General features: G+C 36.0%; 1 protein-coding gene across 1 annotated transcript; it reads left to right on the forward strand.

Moving 5' to 3' along the window:
- Positions 1–3,224: 3,224 nt before the first annotated feature.
- On the forward strand, positions 3,225–18,241 carry GALR1 (galanin receptor 1). Its single transcript, XM_014067643.2, has 3 exons — positions 3,225–3,946; positions 14,125–14,190; positions 16,275–18,241. Exons 1-3 carry the CDS (start codon positions 3,233–3,235, stop codon positions 16,590–16,592), a joined length of 1,098 nt encoding a protein of 365 aa, XP_013923118.1. The 5' UTR covers positions 3,225–3,232; the 3' UTR covers positions 16,593–18,241.
- Positions 18,242–18,448: the final 207 nt, after the last annotated feature.

Consider the following 18,448-nt stretch of genomic DNA (forward strand, 5'->3'; position numbering starts at 1 on the left):
AGTGTTTGGAGGTTACCAGTGCTCCTTACCAACTATCCTTCCAAATATTGGTCTTCTCTGCATTGGAAATAATTGCTCTTGGTGACTTTAGATAACTATATGTAGATGCAAATTTACTAATGTGCAGTCACAGGTTGGCTTTTAATTACTTGGACAGACCTTGTTTGTGAGATGCTGCAGTGTGTAAAGTAGGTGACATCAGCAGAAACTTTAGAATTTATTGGATGATTTGAGTTTGGGAAGAAACAAGCAGTATCGGTATGTTGGGACTGTCATTTGGGGAAGATTAGCCAAAGAATGGAGTCTTTTTCTGTTTGACTATATTTCCTTTTTAAAGATTCCCCACCGGAGAAGCCTTATAAAATATTATTGAATTTGTTTGTTGTCCAACTTCCAATGATTCTGCCATTTACTATGAAGTTAGAAAGCCTTTCTTCATTACCAAACAGAATAACAAAGTTGGAAGGGCCCTTGGAGATCTTATAATCCAACCCTCTACTCAAGCAGGAGACCCTATACCAATTCAGATAAGTGGCTGTCCAATCTCTTCTTAAAAACCTCCAGTTTGGGGGAGCACCTACAACTTCTGAAGCTGTCCTACTAATTAATTGTTCTGTCAGGAAATTTCTCCTTATTTCTAGGTTGATGCTCTCTGATTAGTCCCCATCCACTGCTTCTTGTAAGGATGATGCGGTCAATTGCTACTTTAAAAATGCTCCTGATAAATTGCCTTACAAATGGGTCTTACCCTGAAAATGTAGACAGCCTAACTACAGTACTTGGGAATTCATAGTACTATTGATGAGGATCTGGCTTTTAAATATCATCAAAGAAAGAAAAGAAAAAGGCAAAATACTTTTGATCTATTTATCCAAAGGCCAAAAGACACAGAACTTAACACAATCTTTTAAAATATGCTAAGAATGTTGAAATACTTCAGAAGTCATACAATCCCACATATAGTGGAATATTTTTAGTGATAATTTCCATATATAAATTTATACATAGATACATGCGCGCGCACACACACACACAAACACACACATTTACTTAATTCACATGCCACTTGCAATTGAAGAATATACCCCGATTTTGGGTAAGAAAGATAGATGATGAGAATAAGAATTTCAAATAAAAATGCTTCAAAGAAAGTCCATATTTTCTACTTGTTTATTATTTCTTGTGTAGAATCTTGGGACTCAACTCATGTCTAGAGTTTAACGGTATATTCTATATTATTGTATAAATTAAATCATATTCTTGGGCAGCCAGCAAGAATGGTGAAATGAACTGTACCGACTCATCAGTCTTTGATATTGATACTGATTTAGTTTTTGATAGATCAAAGACATAGATTTTAAAAAATATTCTAGTACTTAACAAACAGTTGCAAAATGACAGTTATAATGTGTAGAATGCTAATGGATACAGATTGTCTTGTCCCGGCTATTGAGGACAGAAAATGGAACTTTGGTGACATTTTAAAGAGAGAAAACAAATCCAAGGGCACTGTGTTCTGAGGGGAGAAGGACACTCACTACAAAGAACTAAATAACTTGATAAAAATAAACAGGGTAAAGTTTTCTGCAGGAAAACATGAATGCAAAAGATGAAGGTATTTTTACTTCACATTTCTTATAAATAACTGAATGAAGCTGCTTGAAGAGACTCTTCTACGAATGCATTTACTTTTAATAAAAGGATTCTTAGATTCACAAGTTGAGATAGGCTACAATACACAGCATGGTCTGAAAGGAAAATGCAATATACGAAAATGCAGTGATCCAATAAAATCACATTAATAGAATAGTGATAACAAGGTATCAGAACCCAAAACTTTTTTCCGCCTATTTGGCTATGAGATTCGTTGTGGAGAGAATTTTGTTTTATTTGGTTTTGTTGTTTTGACATTGCAGCCAAGCAGAAATGAAAGAGATGACACTATTATGTGGCAAAACTTTACGTGTTTTGTTTCCGTATGCTAAAACGATATGATTTCAACTTTTCAGCCAAAATAACACCCTTAGTTTTGAGCTAACAACTGACTTTTGGATGCATTTTTTTTTTGAACTGGGGCTGTTTTCTTTGCTTGTTGGTGAAAAGAGAGTTACAAATCTGATTTAAAAGCAAAATGCTTTTCATGCTTCTTAGCTTGCTTTATTAATCTGTCTCTGTCTCTACCCAACCTACCTTAATGGATGGCCCAGCATATGATGGGAGGGAAAGCACACATGCAGCTCTGGGCTCCTTGAGAAGAAACGCCTATTAGAAATATAATAACAAATATCCAGACGGAGTTACATTGTCCTGAGTGTAATTTACTATATGCCTGGCTAAGTTGAGGTGGCCTCTTGTCAAAATGAAGTAGAAAAAGGAAAGGAACAGCATAAAAGGGGGAAAACAGACCCTTTCCCATCAATCCCACAGGATTCTAGAATGGTGCTGATTCCAGGCAGGGGAAGGGGCAGCATTTCTTGGGGAGGAGGGTGGTGGGCGGAGGGAGATAGTAGAGACCCTGGTTTTACTCACTGAACGTGGGTGTAGGAAACGTGGGAAGCCGACCTGGCCCTGATTTGGCTGCCAGAGTTCACCCTACGTCAAGCAAGCTGAGGGAGGAGCGTGATATTGGGAGAAACGAGGAGTGGGGGGAAGCAGCGAGGGCGCCAGCCAATACACACCGGCTGCGGCTGGACAGTCGCTGACTCAGTGCCCCGGCTAAGCTTCGCGTTCAGCTCACTGGAGCCAGGAACGCGCGGAAAGGAAGGCACCCAAAGCGGCTCGGCTTTGGGAACCTCAAGAGCCTGACCCGGGCTGTGTCCAAGGACTGGCACGCGTTCTCAAGGGGGAACCAAAAGGCAGAAAGAGAAGTCTTTCCACGCTCAGCCCGGCTCGGCTGTGGGAAGTTTCTCCCATTGCTAGGTAGGGGAGCAAAACGAAGGGCAGCGTAGTTGTGGGGAAGCAACAGCCTTGGGCGCGCGCGGAGCTTTTCTTTGGAAAGCCAGAAGCAGCGCCGGCTCGCGTCTCCCCTTCCCTCCTCGGAGCTGCTACTTAGTAGGCGGGGGGCGAGAAGAGGAAAGGGGGCTCAGCCTCTGGAGTCTCCACGCGGAGTTAGCGAGGGAGAGCGGAGAGCTTCGCCAGGGCATCCTTCCGAGAGGATTTCGGTGGGAGCCACGCGGGACCCACCTGTCGAGTTTGCTTCCACCCCCCCCGCCCCAAGACGGCGCAGCAGAGCATGGCCGCGGCAGCCACTACCGTTCCCAGCGACCGGAATCAGACCTGGGGCTCGCCCTGGCTGGACTTCAATGCCTCCAGGTCCCCCCTCTCTCAGTCCTCGGAGACGGACCAACTCATTTTTCTCTCCGAAATCGGCGTCGATAATTTCATCACCTTGGTCGCTTTCGGCCTCATTTTCACCCTGGGTGTGATGGGCAATTCTCTGGTCATCACGGTGCTGGCCAGGAGCAAGCCGGGCAAACCCCGCAGCACCACCAACATTTTTGTGCTCAACTTGAGCATCGCTGACTTGGCTTACTTACTCTTCTGCATTCCTTTCCAGTCTACCGTGTACATGTTGCCCAACTGGTCCCTGGGTACCTTCATCTGCAAGTTCATCCACTACTTCTTCACTGTCTCCATGTTGGTCAGCATATTTACCCTCTCGGCTATGTCTGTGGACCGCTATGTGGCCATTGTGCATTCCCGGCGCTCCTCATCCGTGCGGGTGTCCCGTAACGCACTGTTGGGGGTTGGGCTCATCTGGCTTCTCTCTATCGCCATGGCTTCCCCTGTGGCTCACAACCAGCACATTGTCCATGAAAAAATCCTCAACCAGACCTTTTGTTGGGAAGTCTGGCCCAATCTCCAGCACAAGAAAGTGTATGTCTTGTGTACCTTTATCTTTGGCTATTTGCTACCGCTGCTGCTCATCTCCTTTTGCTATGCTAAGGTAAGTGAGGCTGATAAGGATGGAGGTGCTACCCAACAAATGCATGGGGCAGCCTTTCCCAGGATCATGGAAACTTGGTGCAGCAAAAATTCACAGTATTTTATCCAGTGTCTATACACAGTGATAATATGGAAACACGCAACTCATATCTTATCTTTAACAGTGCTTCTTGCTATTTCTTTCATGTGTTGTACGTATAACGCTAAAGCAAATAGCAAACACTTGAGTGAATAGTTGAGAGAGGATTATTCCAGGTGCTGTTCAATGTTTGAACAGTTTAGGGCTGTTCAATTCCAGCACATAATCTTATGCAGGATTATTATTATATAGTGAACAACATGACTAGGGTTAAAGTTACATTTGGGACATTCTGTTGAGCACATAACCCTTCAGCTGTATAGATGCTTAAGGAAGTTATAGATGATGCATTTTGGAGGATATTTTGGAGCAGGAGATTTCAAGTTTTGTAGAACTGACCCCTCAAATGATAAATGAAATTATGCCAGGTTCTCTCTTAAAAGTTTAAAACTAATGGATTTGTTAGAATTAGGTTTGAAAAATAAATCAATATACTTAATAATTAAATGTTAATCTGTTTATCAGGGAGGTTAATCAGCTTCATCATAGCTGATTATCAAAGGAAGAAGCAGAGCCCAGAGCAAGTTTTGCATTGATCTCCTCTGCCTGTATTTGGTTAATCAGGGTTATTTGCTTTTTCTGTTTGATTGCCTCCTTTAAGTTCCTCTGTTTTTTAGAATCACCTATTAAGAGCTGACAAAAAATAAGGGTTCTTGAAATATATCCCAGAATTGCCATCAGTGGCTAAATGAATGAAATATTGGCTGAGGTTTGAATAAACTATTGCAATGAAGGGAAATTTTCTGTAATGTTTGGTAAAGAATGAATTGTGACACCAAGAAAGCCAGAAGGTCTGTCTGATCCCCATGCTGTATCATGAAAATCTGTTATTGATAGGAGACAGTCCGCTGATGAACTCATTTGTATATCTGGCTGGAAGAAAGAGAATCAACAGAAATCCCGAGAACTAAAGGGACTGAATCATTCTGATTCACTTTCTCTGAATTTTGAATCTGGTTCCTTTGAATATGGAACAATCCACACAATGCTTTATCTAAAGTTAGTACTTGTTGCTGGCATGTAAATAAATTATCACCTACTTGAAACCATCACAGCTTGTAATATTGATCATTTATCTTTGAAGTGCTCTGCTTCGGCAGCACATAGACTAACACTGAAAGGATGCAGAGAAGACAACTTATCTCTGAACACAGTTTCTTTCAACCGCGCAATGAAAAAATCTATTAATTTAAGAATAATTGTAAGAAGTTTCACTTGGAATCTCTGCAAGCCCAAGTTTCCCAATGAAACAAAAAAGTTAAATACCATGCACCTGTTCTGATTTACCATCTACATTAAACATAATAGATAGTTGGAAAGTTAAGGAGAAATATTCCATTTTAAACGCCAGAAATAGCAGATCTATCGTTTTTGTGGAGGAGAGAGAAGGAAATATGCCCGTGCACATTTTTTAATGGAGAATTAAGCAATGGGATTCTTCTGCTGACTTATCTACGGTCTTATATAGCAGGAGATCTATGCTGTTAGCATTTAGCATAGAAGACTGCAAAGCTTTCCTTGTATAGCTGCCTGCCTTGTGTGTGGATAGTAGAAAGTATGGCTAATGGTATCATGCTGGGATGTTGCCTAGATCCTCTTCAAGATACATGCATGGGGAATGCTTGAATGGAACAATATCCTGTTCTGTAACCTGCCTCTGAAGACATATCTGTATTTAAATAATGATCAGTGCGGTGAAACTGTTGGTATCCAGTATGTAACATCTGAGTGGAAATTCCATGCTTTTTGTATTGGGTTCTTGGTATTCTCTAAGCTTGGCTGGAAAATAATCAAGCTTTGAGAAAAGCAAGAACTCAATGGTTCCAACCCAGAGCTACATATATTCTTTAGTATTGGATACCTTTACATGCTAGAATTAAAAGAGGATTATCTGATTAGCAAAGCACAAAGCTATACTTGCTGAGTCCGTTTGTAACCAGTACAGCTTCTTAGCAGTCTTTGGCCATCATTTCCAATTTACTATATGTTTCAATGCTAGGGATATCATTCATAATAGGAGAAAGTGATTTGAATGTTAGATATTCCCCTCTAAGATCTTGTATTAAGATCAAGCCCTAACTTTCTTCTCAGCAAATGAGAACTCTTGTGAAAAATCAACCCAACAGCTATCTATTTTTAGATATTTTTAATACTACTTGCAATATTATGGAATGGAATGCTCCAGCAATACTGCTTGTTCTGCCTATTCCCTTTTTACTTGCGGGCACAAGATATCCTCGAATTCTATTGTTCCAATTATGCAATTGTACAATTATGCACAGATTGTTTGGCTACAAAAGTTTTTCTTCAGTGTCCATGACTTGATGTAGCTGTTTGAGAAGTAATTGAAGGGATGGAAGGTGGGTGGGAAATAACATCCGTGCTGACTTCTGTTTTCTCTATCTTAACATCTGGAATTGTTACTAATTTTTTTAAAAAGTTCATTAAAATAACATTGTTTTTAAATATCTAGGAAAAGAACCAGACATAAATATGTTTAAATAATTTTTTTATTTTTGCTATTTCCACAGAAGCGAAAGGAACTATATACTTAGTAATTATTTGTTCTATTCCATTCAACCCATGATATAAGAAATTACTTCATATATTTAGATCTTATCTTTTCAGAGTTAAATATGGGATTTTTTAACTTTTACCATTAGGAAAAGCATAAAGTGGATACTGGTGGGAAATGGAACTGAAGTAGCAGAATTTCTCCACTTTCCCTTAATTCCATCATTACTTCTAAAGATGATGTCCTGTGATTTTGATTGGTTGCCACATCTAAGTATTTTCTTCCAATCCATCACAGGCAGCATCCTTAGAAGAGACAACTGAATGTCACCCTCTTCTGTTGGAACTGATGTCTTCATTAGTGCACTTGAGCTGCCAGTTAAGGTATTAAAAGGTGAACAGGCAGGATATGGGACATAACTGTATTTAAATTTTATTAGTTTGCATAGTAAATTTATCATGGAAACTAATAAGAATAGAAATGCAACATTAAAGAATTAACACACCATAAAATTAATAAGCTTAGGTAATGAGGGGGAAAAAAGAAAGAAAGAAGGAGATGACCTGGAAATTGTAACAAACAGAATTTCAGACAGCAATCACATTGTTTGAAAGTCATTCATTTCTCACTTTGTAAAAAAAAAAAAATCAAATCTTAACAATCAATACATATCAACACCTATACTGCCAATCAGGTACAAAGCTATATTTTCAGATGTCTATAATAATTGTTTTATCCAATCCACATCTTGAAAGTTTGCAATTGTAGATTATGTTGATAAATTGTATATACTATGTTTATAGCGAAGAAGGTATGCAATTTTAATGCAAAGCAGTTGATCTAGAATCAGAAACCAATAATCCAACTAATCTCAGCCCTCAATGCAACAAGAGTAGGAAATGAACAAATCACATAGATCACTGTTCCAATTTCAGAATAACATTTCTAACAGCAGGGTGATTACCACCAACCTATTAAATAAGCTCTGAAGGGTCCAGTATATATGAAAGAAACTTTTAATTGCATTAAGCTCATTTTGAAGTCAGAGGAAACTGATTTCATGTTGTGTATTGATTTTCTACTTGTTTGGATAAACTTGTTATAAAATGAATAGCTAGTATTATTTTTTTCAGTTCCCAGAAAGAATGGTTTAAGAAGTAGAAATAATTCCTCCAGAATATTTCTCTACCATGGAGGTAGAGTGACATTTGCATCTAAACCAAGTAAAATAAAGATGTACGTTAGCTAAATATGTAGCCCAGAGCTAAAACAAACTAATTTGTCCATTCTACAGAAGTCTTAAATCCAATTTCTGCAGAATTAAGTTGACCCAAAGAAATTACATTATGAGAGGAATGGGTAATTTACTGCCTTCCCAAAACCTGATTTAACCACTACTTTTAAACTGGGATTATAATAAATGCTTACCTTGGGTAAATAGATAAAGTATTGGGTAAAATATTTTCATATATACTTTATAGAGGCATTGAAATGAATTCCACAGTACTGTAATTAGTTATAATCATAGTAAATGTGATTTATTGGCCTGAAATAGAGATAAACAATATTTAAATAAAATGGAATGGAATCAAATGGAATAGAATAGAATAGAATAGAATATGGTCAGGTGTGATTGGACACATGAGGAATTTGTCTCTGATGCATAAGTTCACAGTGTACATACAAGCAACAAAGTGATAAATCATACGTTACAATCATAATTCATAAGATACAACCAACAAAACGATAGTCATACTAGTAGGAGTAGGTAATAGGAAAGATTAGAAGGATAATAGTAATACAGCTGTTTTTGAATATACCATTCAAAAGATAAAATAAAAAAGCTAAGGATGTAACAAAAATACTAGAACACTCCAGCATCCAATACCCAGATAAGCAAGGATTAATACCAGACAAATTATCAGAAACCAATACTCTAATCTCTAATTACCACTGCCAACACTGGCAGAACAGGCTATTGTCTGTAAACTGAGAGCAAGTCCCCGCTAGCATTGATGATGCTACCTAGCTGGGTAATGAAATGTATGCAAGCAAATAGCAGTATTCCAATATTTGAGACACTGCCATAAAGAGGAATGGGTCAATTTATTTTCTAAAGCGCAATAGGACAGGATAAGAAACAATAGAGGAATTAAGGAAAAACTTCCTAACAGTGAGGACAATTAACCAGTGGAACAGCTTGTTGTGGGTGATTCATCACTGGAGGTTTTTAAGAAGAGACTGCATAGTCACTTGCCTGAAATTGTATAGGATCTCCTGCTTCAGCAGAGGGCTGAACTAGAAGACCTTCAAGGTCCCCTCAAAAGTTCAACATTGAGGTATATATACTCTTCTATCGGAAGTGGTATGACTGGAAAGAATTATGGTAGGCTTACTATATGTGACTAATTAGGCCCTGTGCACCTTATTCAAACTTGAAGGAAATAAAACATCATTTTCTACTAATATTTACCCGTAGTTATATTTTTGTGGAATTATCAATCTCTTATCCTACACAGAATCCACTGACTCAAAATGAGATGTGATCGATCTGAGACCAGCTCATAATTTAAAATTCCTTTCAATCACACTAATAAATATAATATATTGGTCCTCTCAGGTCCCAGGACTCTTGGGGGGGGGGAATTGTAAGGCCACAGGGTGGATGATGTATCAACAAGATCTATCTGATCTATTAATGCATAAAAGCCCTCAAAGGGCTTTTCCCAGATGGAAAGGTTTTTCTAAGCACAATTTATTCCTGCTTACTTTAAATACATTTTTCAGTACAGAAGCATCCCAATTTCAGTGAGGAATAGATGAGAAGGCGATTTTATCGTATTTAATTTTTGATGCATTTTTCATTTTCAGCTTGATCATGTTTTCTCTCTGAAGTGTGTGGATGTTAATATCAGGGCCAGCTCACACTCGGAAGATGAAGAGGAGTTGTAGTAGGTCTGTAAGGGATTAAGTTGGAAGAGTCTCATGCCGGGAAAACATCTTTTGCTGGTCTCCAGGATGAAAGGAGTGGAGCTAGAGTGCCCTCCGCCCCTCATATCAAGGGCCCTCCATGAAGAGAGGAAGGGTGAACAAAGGCATTCAGGAAGCTTATTGGCCACAGAGAATTCTGCCCTTCTGAAGGAAGAAATTAGGGTCTTGCCACTCTTATATAAGGATAAACTGTTGAGGGGCGGATAAATTGTTATCTCACCAATATGTTCTTTAGCTCCTTAACCTGCCTTTTCAGATAGTGATCCTAGACCTTAAAACCATGTTTGTTTGACCCTCTTGTTTTTAATTTAAATTGGTTGAGTTTTTATGGGCTTGGCATTTGAGGTGTAAGGGACTATGTTTGTTCAATTCTTTTTACATTAGAGTTCTATTTGAAAACCTTTTAAATAAAGACACAAGACTTTATCTGCATGTCTGCAAATGCTATGGACCAGGACAGTTAAGAGCAGGTCTCTGCATTGTTATCTAATTACAATTCATCAGAAGACACCCTGTTTAATCAGGTGCAGCATTTTCCAACAGATTTATACAAATTTTTGAAATGAACAAGTAGCCAATTTTATTTATTTGCTACATTTATGTTGTGTCTTTCTCTCAGGAGTTCAAGAGATGACTTGAGTTGGTGAGCACCATGCATTCCACTGTTTTGGCCTAAAATAGTTTTAGCAAACTAGCTTATAATTTATTTTATCTACTAGATGGTTAGCCTGTGTTCATTACTTCATTACTTAATTCATTACAAGGTGGCACAGTGGTTAAATGCAGCACTGCAGGCTGACTGCTAGATCAGCAGTTCAGCGGTTCAAATCCCACCGGCTCAGGGTTGACTCAGCCTTCCATCCTTCCGAGGTGGGTAAAATGAGGACCCGGATTGTTGTTGGGGGCAATATGCTGACTCTGTAAACCGCTTAGAGAGGGCTGAAAGCCCTATGAAGCGGTATATAAGTCTACTGTTATTATTATTGTTGTTATTATTATTACTTTATAAGTAAATCAATGCAGTGAACATATACCATCCTCCTTTGGTTTCCTCTTTTCCCTCAACAACAATAACAGCAACTCTGTGAGGTAGGTTGAGCTGAGAGATAGTGACTGCCCAGTTGGCTTTTGGGGCATAAGATGGGACTAGAACTCATAGTCACCTAGTTTCTAAGCCAGTACCTTAACCACTACACCAAACTGGCTCGCTTCTTTCTGGCTCCAGGCTTGATGTCTTCAAGGAAGGCACATTAATGCCTCTTTCAAATCGAGTGATATTATCTCCTTTCAAAGAGAGGTTTATAACCTCTTGGCCTTAACTAATAACATCACTGGGAAATGGATAAAACAGAAGTAGCGTTATTTTCCCGTTTTCTTTTTAATTTGCTTTACCATCCTTTTCCCAAATTCAGCTGGAATTACCAGGACATTTTTACGTGAGCATTTCTGTCCTAGTGTTGTAAGGCATCTCAATATTGTAACATTTTAGTAACTTTGCAAAGAGATCTGTTTCTAGTGTTAATACATAAAGGTGGATGGTGAAACTGGCAATTTAGGAATCAGCCCTAAATCTGAAATCCTTTTTACACTGAGGTGACTTTTATTCAACTGGATAATAGCTGAATTTGCTTCAATCACCAATGTTCTTCATTCTCTGAAACAATCTTTTTTTCTTATCTTACTGGGCAAGCAGTGATAAATTACTTTCGGTGCCTGTTAACAGTATTTTTTTTAAATCTATTTTTATATAGCAGTGAAGGACAGATGAGTTACAAAAGTCAGACTTTTGTTTCTCCTGAGGATAGTTTTCAATGATTATTTTCCTTTCTGCTGTTGAATGAATGAAGGAAAGAAAGAATGAATAAATGAATATGGATGGATAGATAGATGGATGGACAGCTCCATTTAATTAATCCTATTGATTCCAGAATGATTAACTTTCTAGGTATGTTTAAATCATACCTACTGTTTTTAATTACAAGCTGAACAAATTCATAAGCAGCTATCTAAAAACATTAGCGACATCACTTGTAAGACAATGCTTTCTTTTTAGACAATGTAGATAATACTAATCAGATATGATTATGATACATTTACTGTAGTATTTAAACATTAATTAGGCAATTTATATACAATTTATTATCTTACATTTTTCCAGAGATAAAAAGATTTTATGTGTATTTCTATTTATTCTTGATTCTGAAAACAGCATTATACAATTATCCCCTATTCATACATTGATTCATAACCTCAACAAACAATTTAAAAGTTCCAGAAAAAAATAGTTTTTAAAAGCAGTTTTTAGTCTGAATGCTGAAATGTTAGAGGAGGATTAACTCAATAATCAAAATGAGAACTGGATCCAAAGAGTTTTGTATAAGAACAAAAGATATAGTTTGCTATATATATAGGGAAATTTAGGCTGTTTTCCTTGGAAATGTTATGATATTGTACCACATTTTCTGCTGGAAACTGTTAAGAGTAGGCTGCTATTTCAATATACTCAATCCATGAACAGAAACTATTATGCCCAGTATAATTAGCCTATGGAAGTAATGATTCGGTAAGTAATTGTGTAGTGTATAAATCATAACAAGAATAATTCTGAATAATGATCCTTTTATTTAAAAAAAACCTTGCTGAATTTACAGATTTTAAAATCAGTAATTTAAAATAACTAATTTTAAAATATTATTAATGGCTTGAAGCACTATATTCTTTTTTTATCTTAGTGCCAAGAAAAATATTTTTGCTTCCTGACAAAAATTCCAACAGTTCTTTTGCCTTCTCTATATATTTTGCATACTTAACACTCCAGTAATAAAGTTTTACTACATTGCATTGAATGTCAAACAGCATTTTTATAAGTGGAATAATTTTCTCTATTAAAGATAAGTTCCTTCTAAGAGAAGACTGTCTTTTGATGAAATCCGTTTTGATCTACTACTGCGTATGAAAATGACATAAGAAAATAATCCTCAAGTTTTCCTACACTCAAAGAGTAGAAAGGAAGTGAATATTGAAATATTTTGTTATATTGGTTTGTGATGTCCTACAATGAGACATATCTAAGTTAAATCTACATAATTTTTTTAAAAAAACCTAAGTTCAAGAAAGGAATCTGTTAACTTTGCTCTCAGGAAAGGATGAAAGTCAAAATAAGTAGTATACATATACAGGCATCTATCATACATTTATAGAAAAAAGATCTATAAGAAGGATTTTTTCTACAACATGAAAATCTGTACATTAGAAAATGAATGGTTATGGTAATGTATGGAAAATATGGAAAATTAATGTGATGATTCTACTAAATATTTGAGAATTGCACCTGTGTATGATTTCTTAATTTTCTGTATTATCCATTCTTTTGTGTATGCAGGATAAAATCCTCTTTTTTCAACTGAAAAAAATATCATTTTTTAATGATTCTCTAACAGCACAGTCTTACATAAGTCTACTTGAATATAAATTCTATAGGATTCAGTGCACATATTCTTCAAATTAGATCTATCCTCTTGTACCCAGGTATAATAATCTATAACAGGCAATAGATGATCATAATATATAATAGTATTTATTTCTAGCAGTAATCATGCGAGCAAGAAAACTGCATCTGCTCTTAATACAAGGATTTGCTTCTATTTCAAGTAAATAAAAATAATGTAGATTATTTTTGCATAGTATATTCACCTTTCTTTCCCCACCAATAAACACAATAAACAACCTTTTCCTTACTTCTATGTCACTATAGACAACATATTTCTGATACGTTAAACTTATAGGTGTGAGATGTAGATTTGCGGCTGAAGATTAAGAAAAAGAAGGAAATATATTGCTCTAATTTTATTTTATAGGAAAGGTAAGGGATCTGAATGGACATATAATGCTTAACTTTTACACTGAACTAAAATGTTTAAAAACTAAAATGAAAAGGTTCGGCTAAGCTTAAACTGTTTGTATAAATACAAATCTTTTTCAGTTTTAAAATTATTAAAAGTGGCAGATGAGTCTGGTTTGTGTTACTAACCATCACAAAGTTGCTGTGAAACATTGTACTATGCATTTTCCTCAAATAAAAATACGAGTGCTGCATTTCCAGAGTGTTTACAGTTTGCCTCAATCTAGCCAACTAGAGTAATTCAATGGCTGCTCTGCAGAGAATCATCATCAGTCAATTGCAAAAGGTGGTTTTAATCAATGTGAACATCAGGTGACTAACAATCACATGTTAAGGTGTTGCATGGTGTGAAAGTTGTAGTATGAATCAAATTAAAACATGATTTATTTACTAATTCAATTATTTGTGTTTTATAGAGAAATTGTAAAAACAGGACTTCCCTTTTTTCAGCAGATTTTTGCAAACCTTCAAACATTATTTGTCTAAATTTGAGGACAATTAGGTAATATATTTAGCAAGTTATAGAATCCAGTCCAGGTATTTCTGCTGTGAAAATCAACTAATACCTATTTAAGATAAAATGCCAAAAAGTACAAATAAACTAATTATATGAAAGGTACTTATATTTTTCAGGTCCTCAATCATCTGCATAAGAAGCTGAGGAACATATCAAAGAAGTCAGAAGCATCCAAGAAGAAGGTATAAAGCTTTTCTTATAAAACAAACTATAGTAGAGCAATATCTTTATTAAACCAATTAGTATGTCCTGAAGCAATTTGAATGTGTTTGAGGTCCCTTTGTCATGTCGCCGAGCACGCGCAGCTTGCCTGTTTGTCTTGTGGGTTTCTGGCAAACATGCACGCTCAACAATCAGCTGTCCTTTACGCATGCAGCAGTGCCAAAACGGATGTGCTCGTGCATGCTGGCCAGCTGATTGTTAAGCGCGCATGAATGCCAGAACCCAGAAGTTTGGCTTTTCCAGAGCATCATCCCTTTGCGTGCACGGCAGTGCTGAAAACCGACCTGCACATGCGGGCCGGCCCCTTGATTGTTAAGCACACATGCACGTTAGAACCTGGAAGTTTGGCTTTCCCAGAGCTCAGTCCCAATGAGTGGGTGTGTGTACAACATTCGGTGTGTGCGACACTCGGTGCCAAAAAGGTTCGCCATCAGTGTACTATGAAAAAGCAAAGGAAAACAACGGTGGGAAAATGATAGTTTAAATTGGAGTTGCCAGTTAAAATTAGAATAGGAATGAGACAACAGGTAACATATATTAAGCTTTACAGCTTTCTGAGGATGTACTAGAATTCTTAAAAAAATAAGTATACTGTCTTGAAATTCCATTTTTGATGGACTATTAAGTGTTGGCTAATATAGGGAGACAAAATGACTAATATAGTGACAGATTGGCTAATGTAGGGATATTAGCCACTTTGTCACTATACTAGCTATTTTGTCTCACTATATTAGCCAACACTAAATAGTCCATCAAATTAAAAACAACTTGGTAATTTACTTTGAGTAATTTCAGTATATTTCTCAGAAGTCCTGTCGGTTGTGGGGAGATCACTCCATTCTATTACCTCATCAACACCAACTTTCATAAGAAAAGTCTAATAGTTTCTTCATATGTTGTTTTTAACATATCGCTTTAACCTCATTTTGGAAAAAGACTCCCAACAAGATAGTTTTAATCTCATGTAATTAAATTAAAACTAGAATAATACAAATGGCTGAAATCTTGCATAATATCTAAGATGTTGGAGTCCTTACAAGATTTGGGGGTGATTTAAAAAAAGATTCACAGTCTGGCTTTGATGTGTAAACATACATGGTTTTAAAATGCATTTCATATTTGGTAGAATTACTCTTCACGTATTTTGCTTTTTAAGGAAAATGTATACAATTACAATAAATAAACAATAACAATAACAGAATCTCTCTGGTTTCCTATCAATAACAGGATATGACTATAATGGCTGTAACATAATAAGATTTTGCAAGAGATTCTCAGCTATTATATGCAATTACTACTCTCAAAGGGCTCATTTCTCATTTTTTAAACTGTCATCAGTTGTAACATATACACCTCAGGATTTTTAAAAAGGACAAAGGAATGATACCTATAAATTAAATGTAAGTAATATATCTTTTGTTTTAGCTGGGTTTATGGATAGAAAGAATTATGGTTCAATATTATCAGCAGATGATACAACAAGTTGATAGATAAAAAAACCTTCTTAGTTAAATTAATAACAATCAGAGCCTTTTAGATAAAAATAAATTAAGTTTTTATTCAATTTTATAACCATCAATTCAGATAATCTATGGAAAATTGACTATTGATTATCTGCGTAGGCATTTGACTTAAAGGTTTCTGGACCAGTGACTGTCATATCTTGGTTTGAAGTATCTTCATGGTTAGTTAAGATCCAGGAGTCTATGTGGGGCTTTGAGTTTTAAAAGTTTTGACAAGATTAATACAGAAATTTCAGCATGCCAATGAATAATTTACAAGGCACTGCTAAGGATATAATTCAGAATTGAATGGGTCTTACTTCAACTTAAGTGTTTTTAGGATTGTTATCTGTGGATTTGAAGGGATAAATTCCTGTCATAAAATAATACCTTGCTCTTATCAAAGCTCTCAAGCCACTAGAGGATTTGCTTAACATATATCCTTTCTGTTTTCACTGCTTTTATGGTGTATTAGTAATTATTTGTATAACTTAATTATGTGACAGCCTTTTCACATTATTTATTGTTTCTCTCTCTCTTAGACAGCTCAAACTGTCCTTGTGGTTGTAGTGGTTTTTGGGATATCCTGGCTGCCACATCACGTGGTCCACCTCTGGGCTGAATTTGGTGATTTCCCCATAACTCAAGCTTCATTTTTCTTCAGAATAACAGCACATTGCCTGGCTTACAGTAATTCTTCAGTGAATCCTATTATATATGCATTCCTTTCTGAGAATTTTAGGAAGGCCTATAAGCAAGTGTTTGAGTGTCAGATTGGTCACAATTCGCCTCTGAATGAAGTGAAAGATAATAAGAGTAATATAGAGACGCCTCCATTTACTAATTCTACACATGTTTGAAGAATGAATGTGGTTGGCTGTTCTACTGTAGTTTCATAGGAATGGACTTGCTCTAGCTGCTTTTACTTAAACAAAAATGCACTTCCCAAAGTGAGCAAATATTTCAGGTTTTGTATTGGTCATTGGTATCCAACTAATCAAAGTTCAATTAATTTTGTTGCTGAAAGGAGTAAGAAAATCTGATTCATAGACAAAATACTTTAATATCCTTCTTTCTGAAAGTATTTTGAATGAGAGTTGTTTTTAAAATTAAAACAGAAATCAAATAAGATTAATATATAATTCGTATTGCTCTAGTATATTTATGTTATGCTTAAAATACTACTTTCTTTCTTATACAAATTTATTAATGTAAATCACTTAAGCCATTATTTTCTCAATATGTATATTTCAGTTTGTGTGTATCCCAAATGAAATTGGGTTCAAATTGAACCAGAAGAATTTGAATAGTTGAACTGGAATATCCTACTATTTTCATGAATTGTGGAATGATTCTATCTACCAAAGTTATGTGTGATCACGGGGATTCTGCAACATCGTAACTGAAAAAATGGTGATGTCACTTTTTTCACTGATGTAACTTCAGATGGTCACTAAATGAATGGTTGTAAGTCGAGAACTTATCTGTAGAGTAACTCTTGCATAACATTAGTTTGTATAGACACATTTTTAGATTTTAAGGAAAGTAATTCAAAATTAATAGTATTGTAATTTATATTCTGCCTCTGTCAGTAATTTTATGCATAGCACATAGTTTGCTTACTTATTTAAACAAGTCTGTAACTTGGATCCATGCTAACTATTTATTTGCCTGGTTTGTGATTAGAGTGGATTTCCAACTAGTTGTTTTTTTTTTCCTGGTACTTGATAGTTACATAAAGTGCATAACGCCAGAGATACAAATTATGGGTGGTGAACTTGATTATTTACTATAATTGCAAAGAAGGTGGTAAAGGTGCTCCATAAGCATTTTTACAGAAAGATTAGAATAGGCAACAAGCTGATATATACCTGCTTTCATTCAGACCTAACGGTTACTACTACTGTAAGTGTGTTTGACAAAGGCATGGGATACCTTCCTGTACATTATGTGACTAACTGAAAGAAATACAATTATAATGGAAAACTGATCCTATCAAGCATTTTTAAAAAATTATGTTTTTTTAAACTTCAAATCTGTTCTAAGACCATGTTGAATGAGGGAGTACGTAGTTCATGGTTGCATGTTACAAAATCCTGTGCCTCCATTTTGCTGAGTTCCTTGACTCTGATAATTCTGAAACACACAGTCAAAATGTTCCAAATATTGTCGAATAATAATAATAATAATAATAATAATAATAATAATAATAATAATAATAATTTATAATAATAGGTCAGATGCCAGAAGCCCAACTGTAACAAGGATGAGATGATAACAGGCAGTGTTAGAAAGAAAAGATGCAAAACTAAAAACACAGGTAATCCGCACATAATGAAGGCCTCATTCACTGACCACTTGAAGTTAGAACCAATGCCTGCATTTGTGACCTTTGCAACATCCTGCATTGGTGATCTACATTGTACACATTGTGTTCTGCCTAACCTATTGTTGTTTTTATCCCATTGTAGAGTGGAATTACTTAAGAGGAAGAAATTACAAGAGAATAGCAATAGCAATAGCAGTTAGACTTATATACCGCTTGATAGGGCTTTCAGAATTGAAGGATAAGATCATGGAGCATTTTCTGCTTAATGAGGAAAGGCAACGTTTACCATCACTAAAAACTGTGCCGAAGAAAATTTTGGCCCCTATCATGAAAATGGTTAATGCAGTGTTTTCAACAATTGAACCGGGATCCATCTTGGAAACAAAC

This window comes from Thamnophis sirtalis, unplaced genomic scaffold, assembly GCF_051295495.1.
Source record: "Thamnophis sirtalis isolate CommonGarterSnake01/CBP01778 unplaced genomic scaffold, rThaSir2_p1.2 scaffold_2, whole genome shotgun sequence".
In the NCBI taxonomy this organism is placed as follows: domain Eukaryota; kingdom Metazoa; phylum Chordata; class Lepidosauria; order Squamata; family Natricidae; genus Thamnophis; species Thamnophis sirtalis.

Bases quoted from the DNA above. Each gene is read 5' to 3' on its own strand.
- GALR1 (XM_014067643.2), top strand. From the start codon at position 3,233: ATGGCCGCGGCAGCCACTACCGTTCCCAGCGACCGGAATCAGACCTGG. The intron at 3,947-14,124 runs GTAAGTGAGGCT...TATATTTTTCAG, and splicing joins TCTCCTTTTGCTATGCTAAG to GTCCTCAATCATCTGCATAA. The intron at 14,191-16,274 runs GTATAAAGCTTT...TCTCTCTCTTAG, and splicing joins CAGAAGCATCCAAGAAGAAG to ACAGCTCAAACTGTCCTTGT.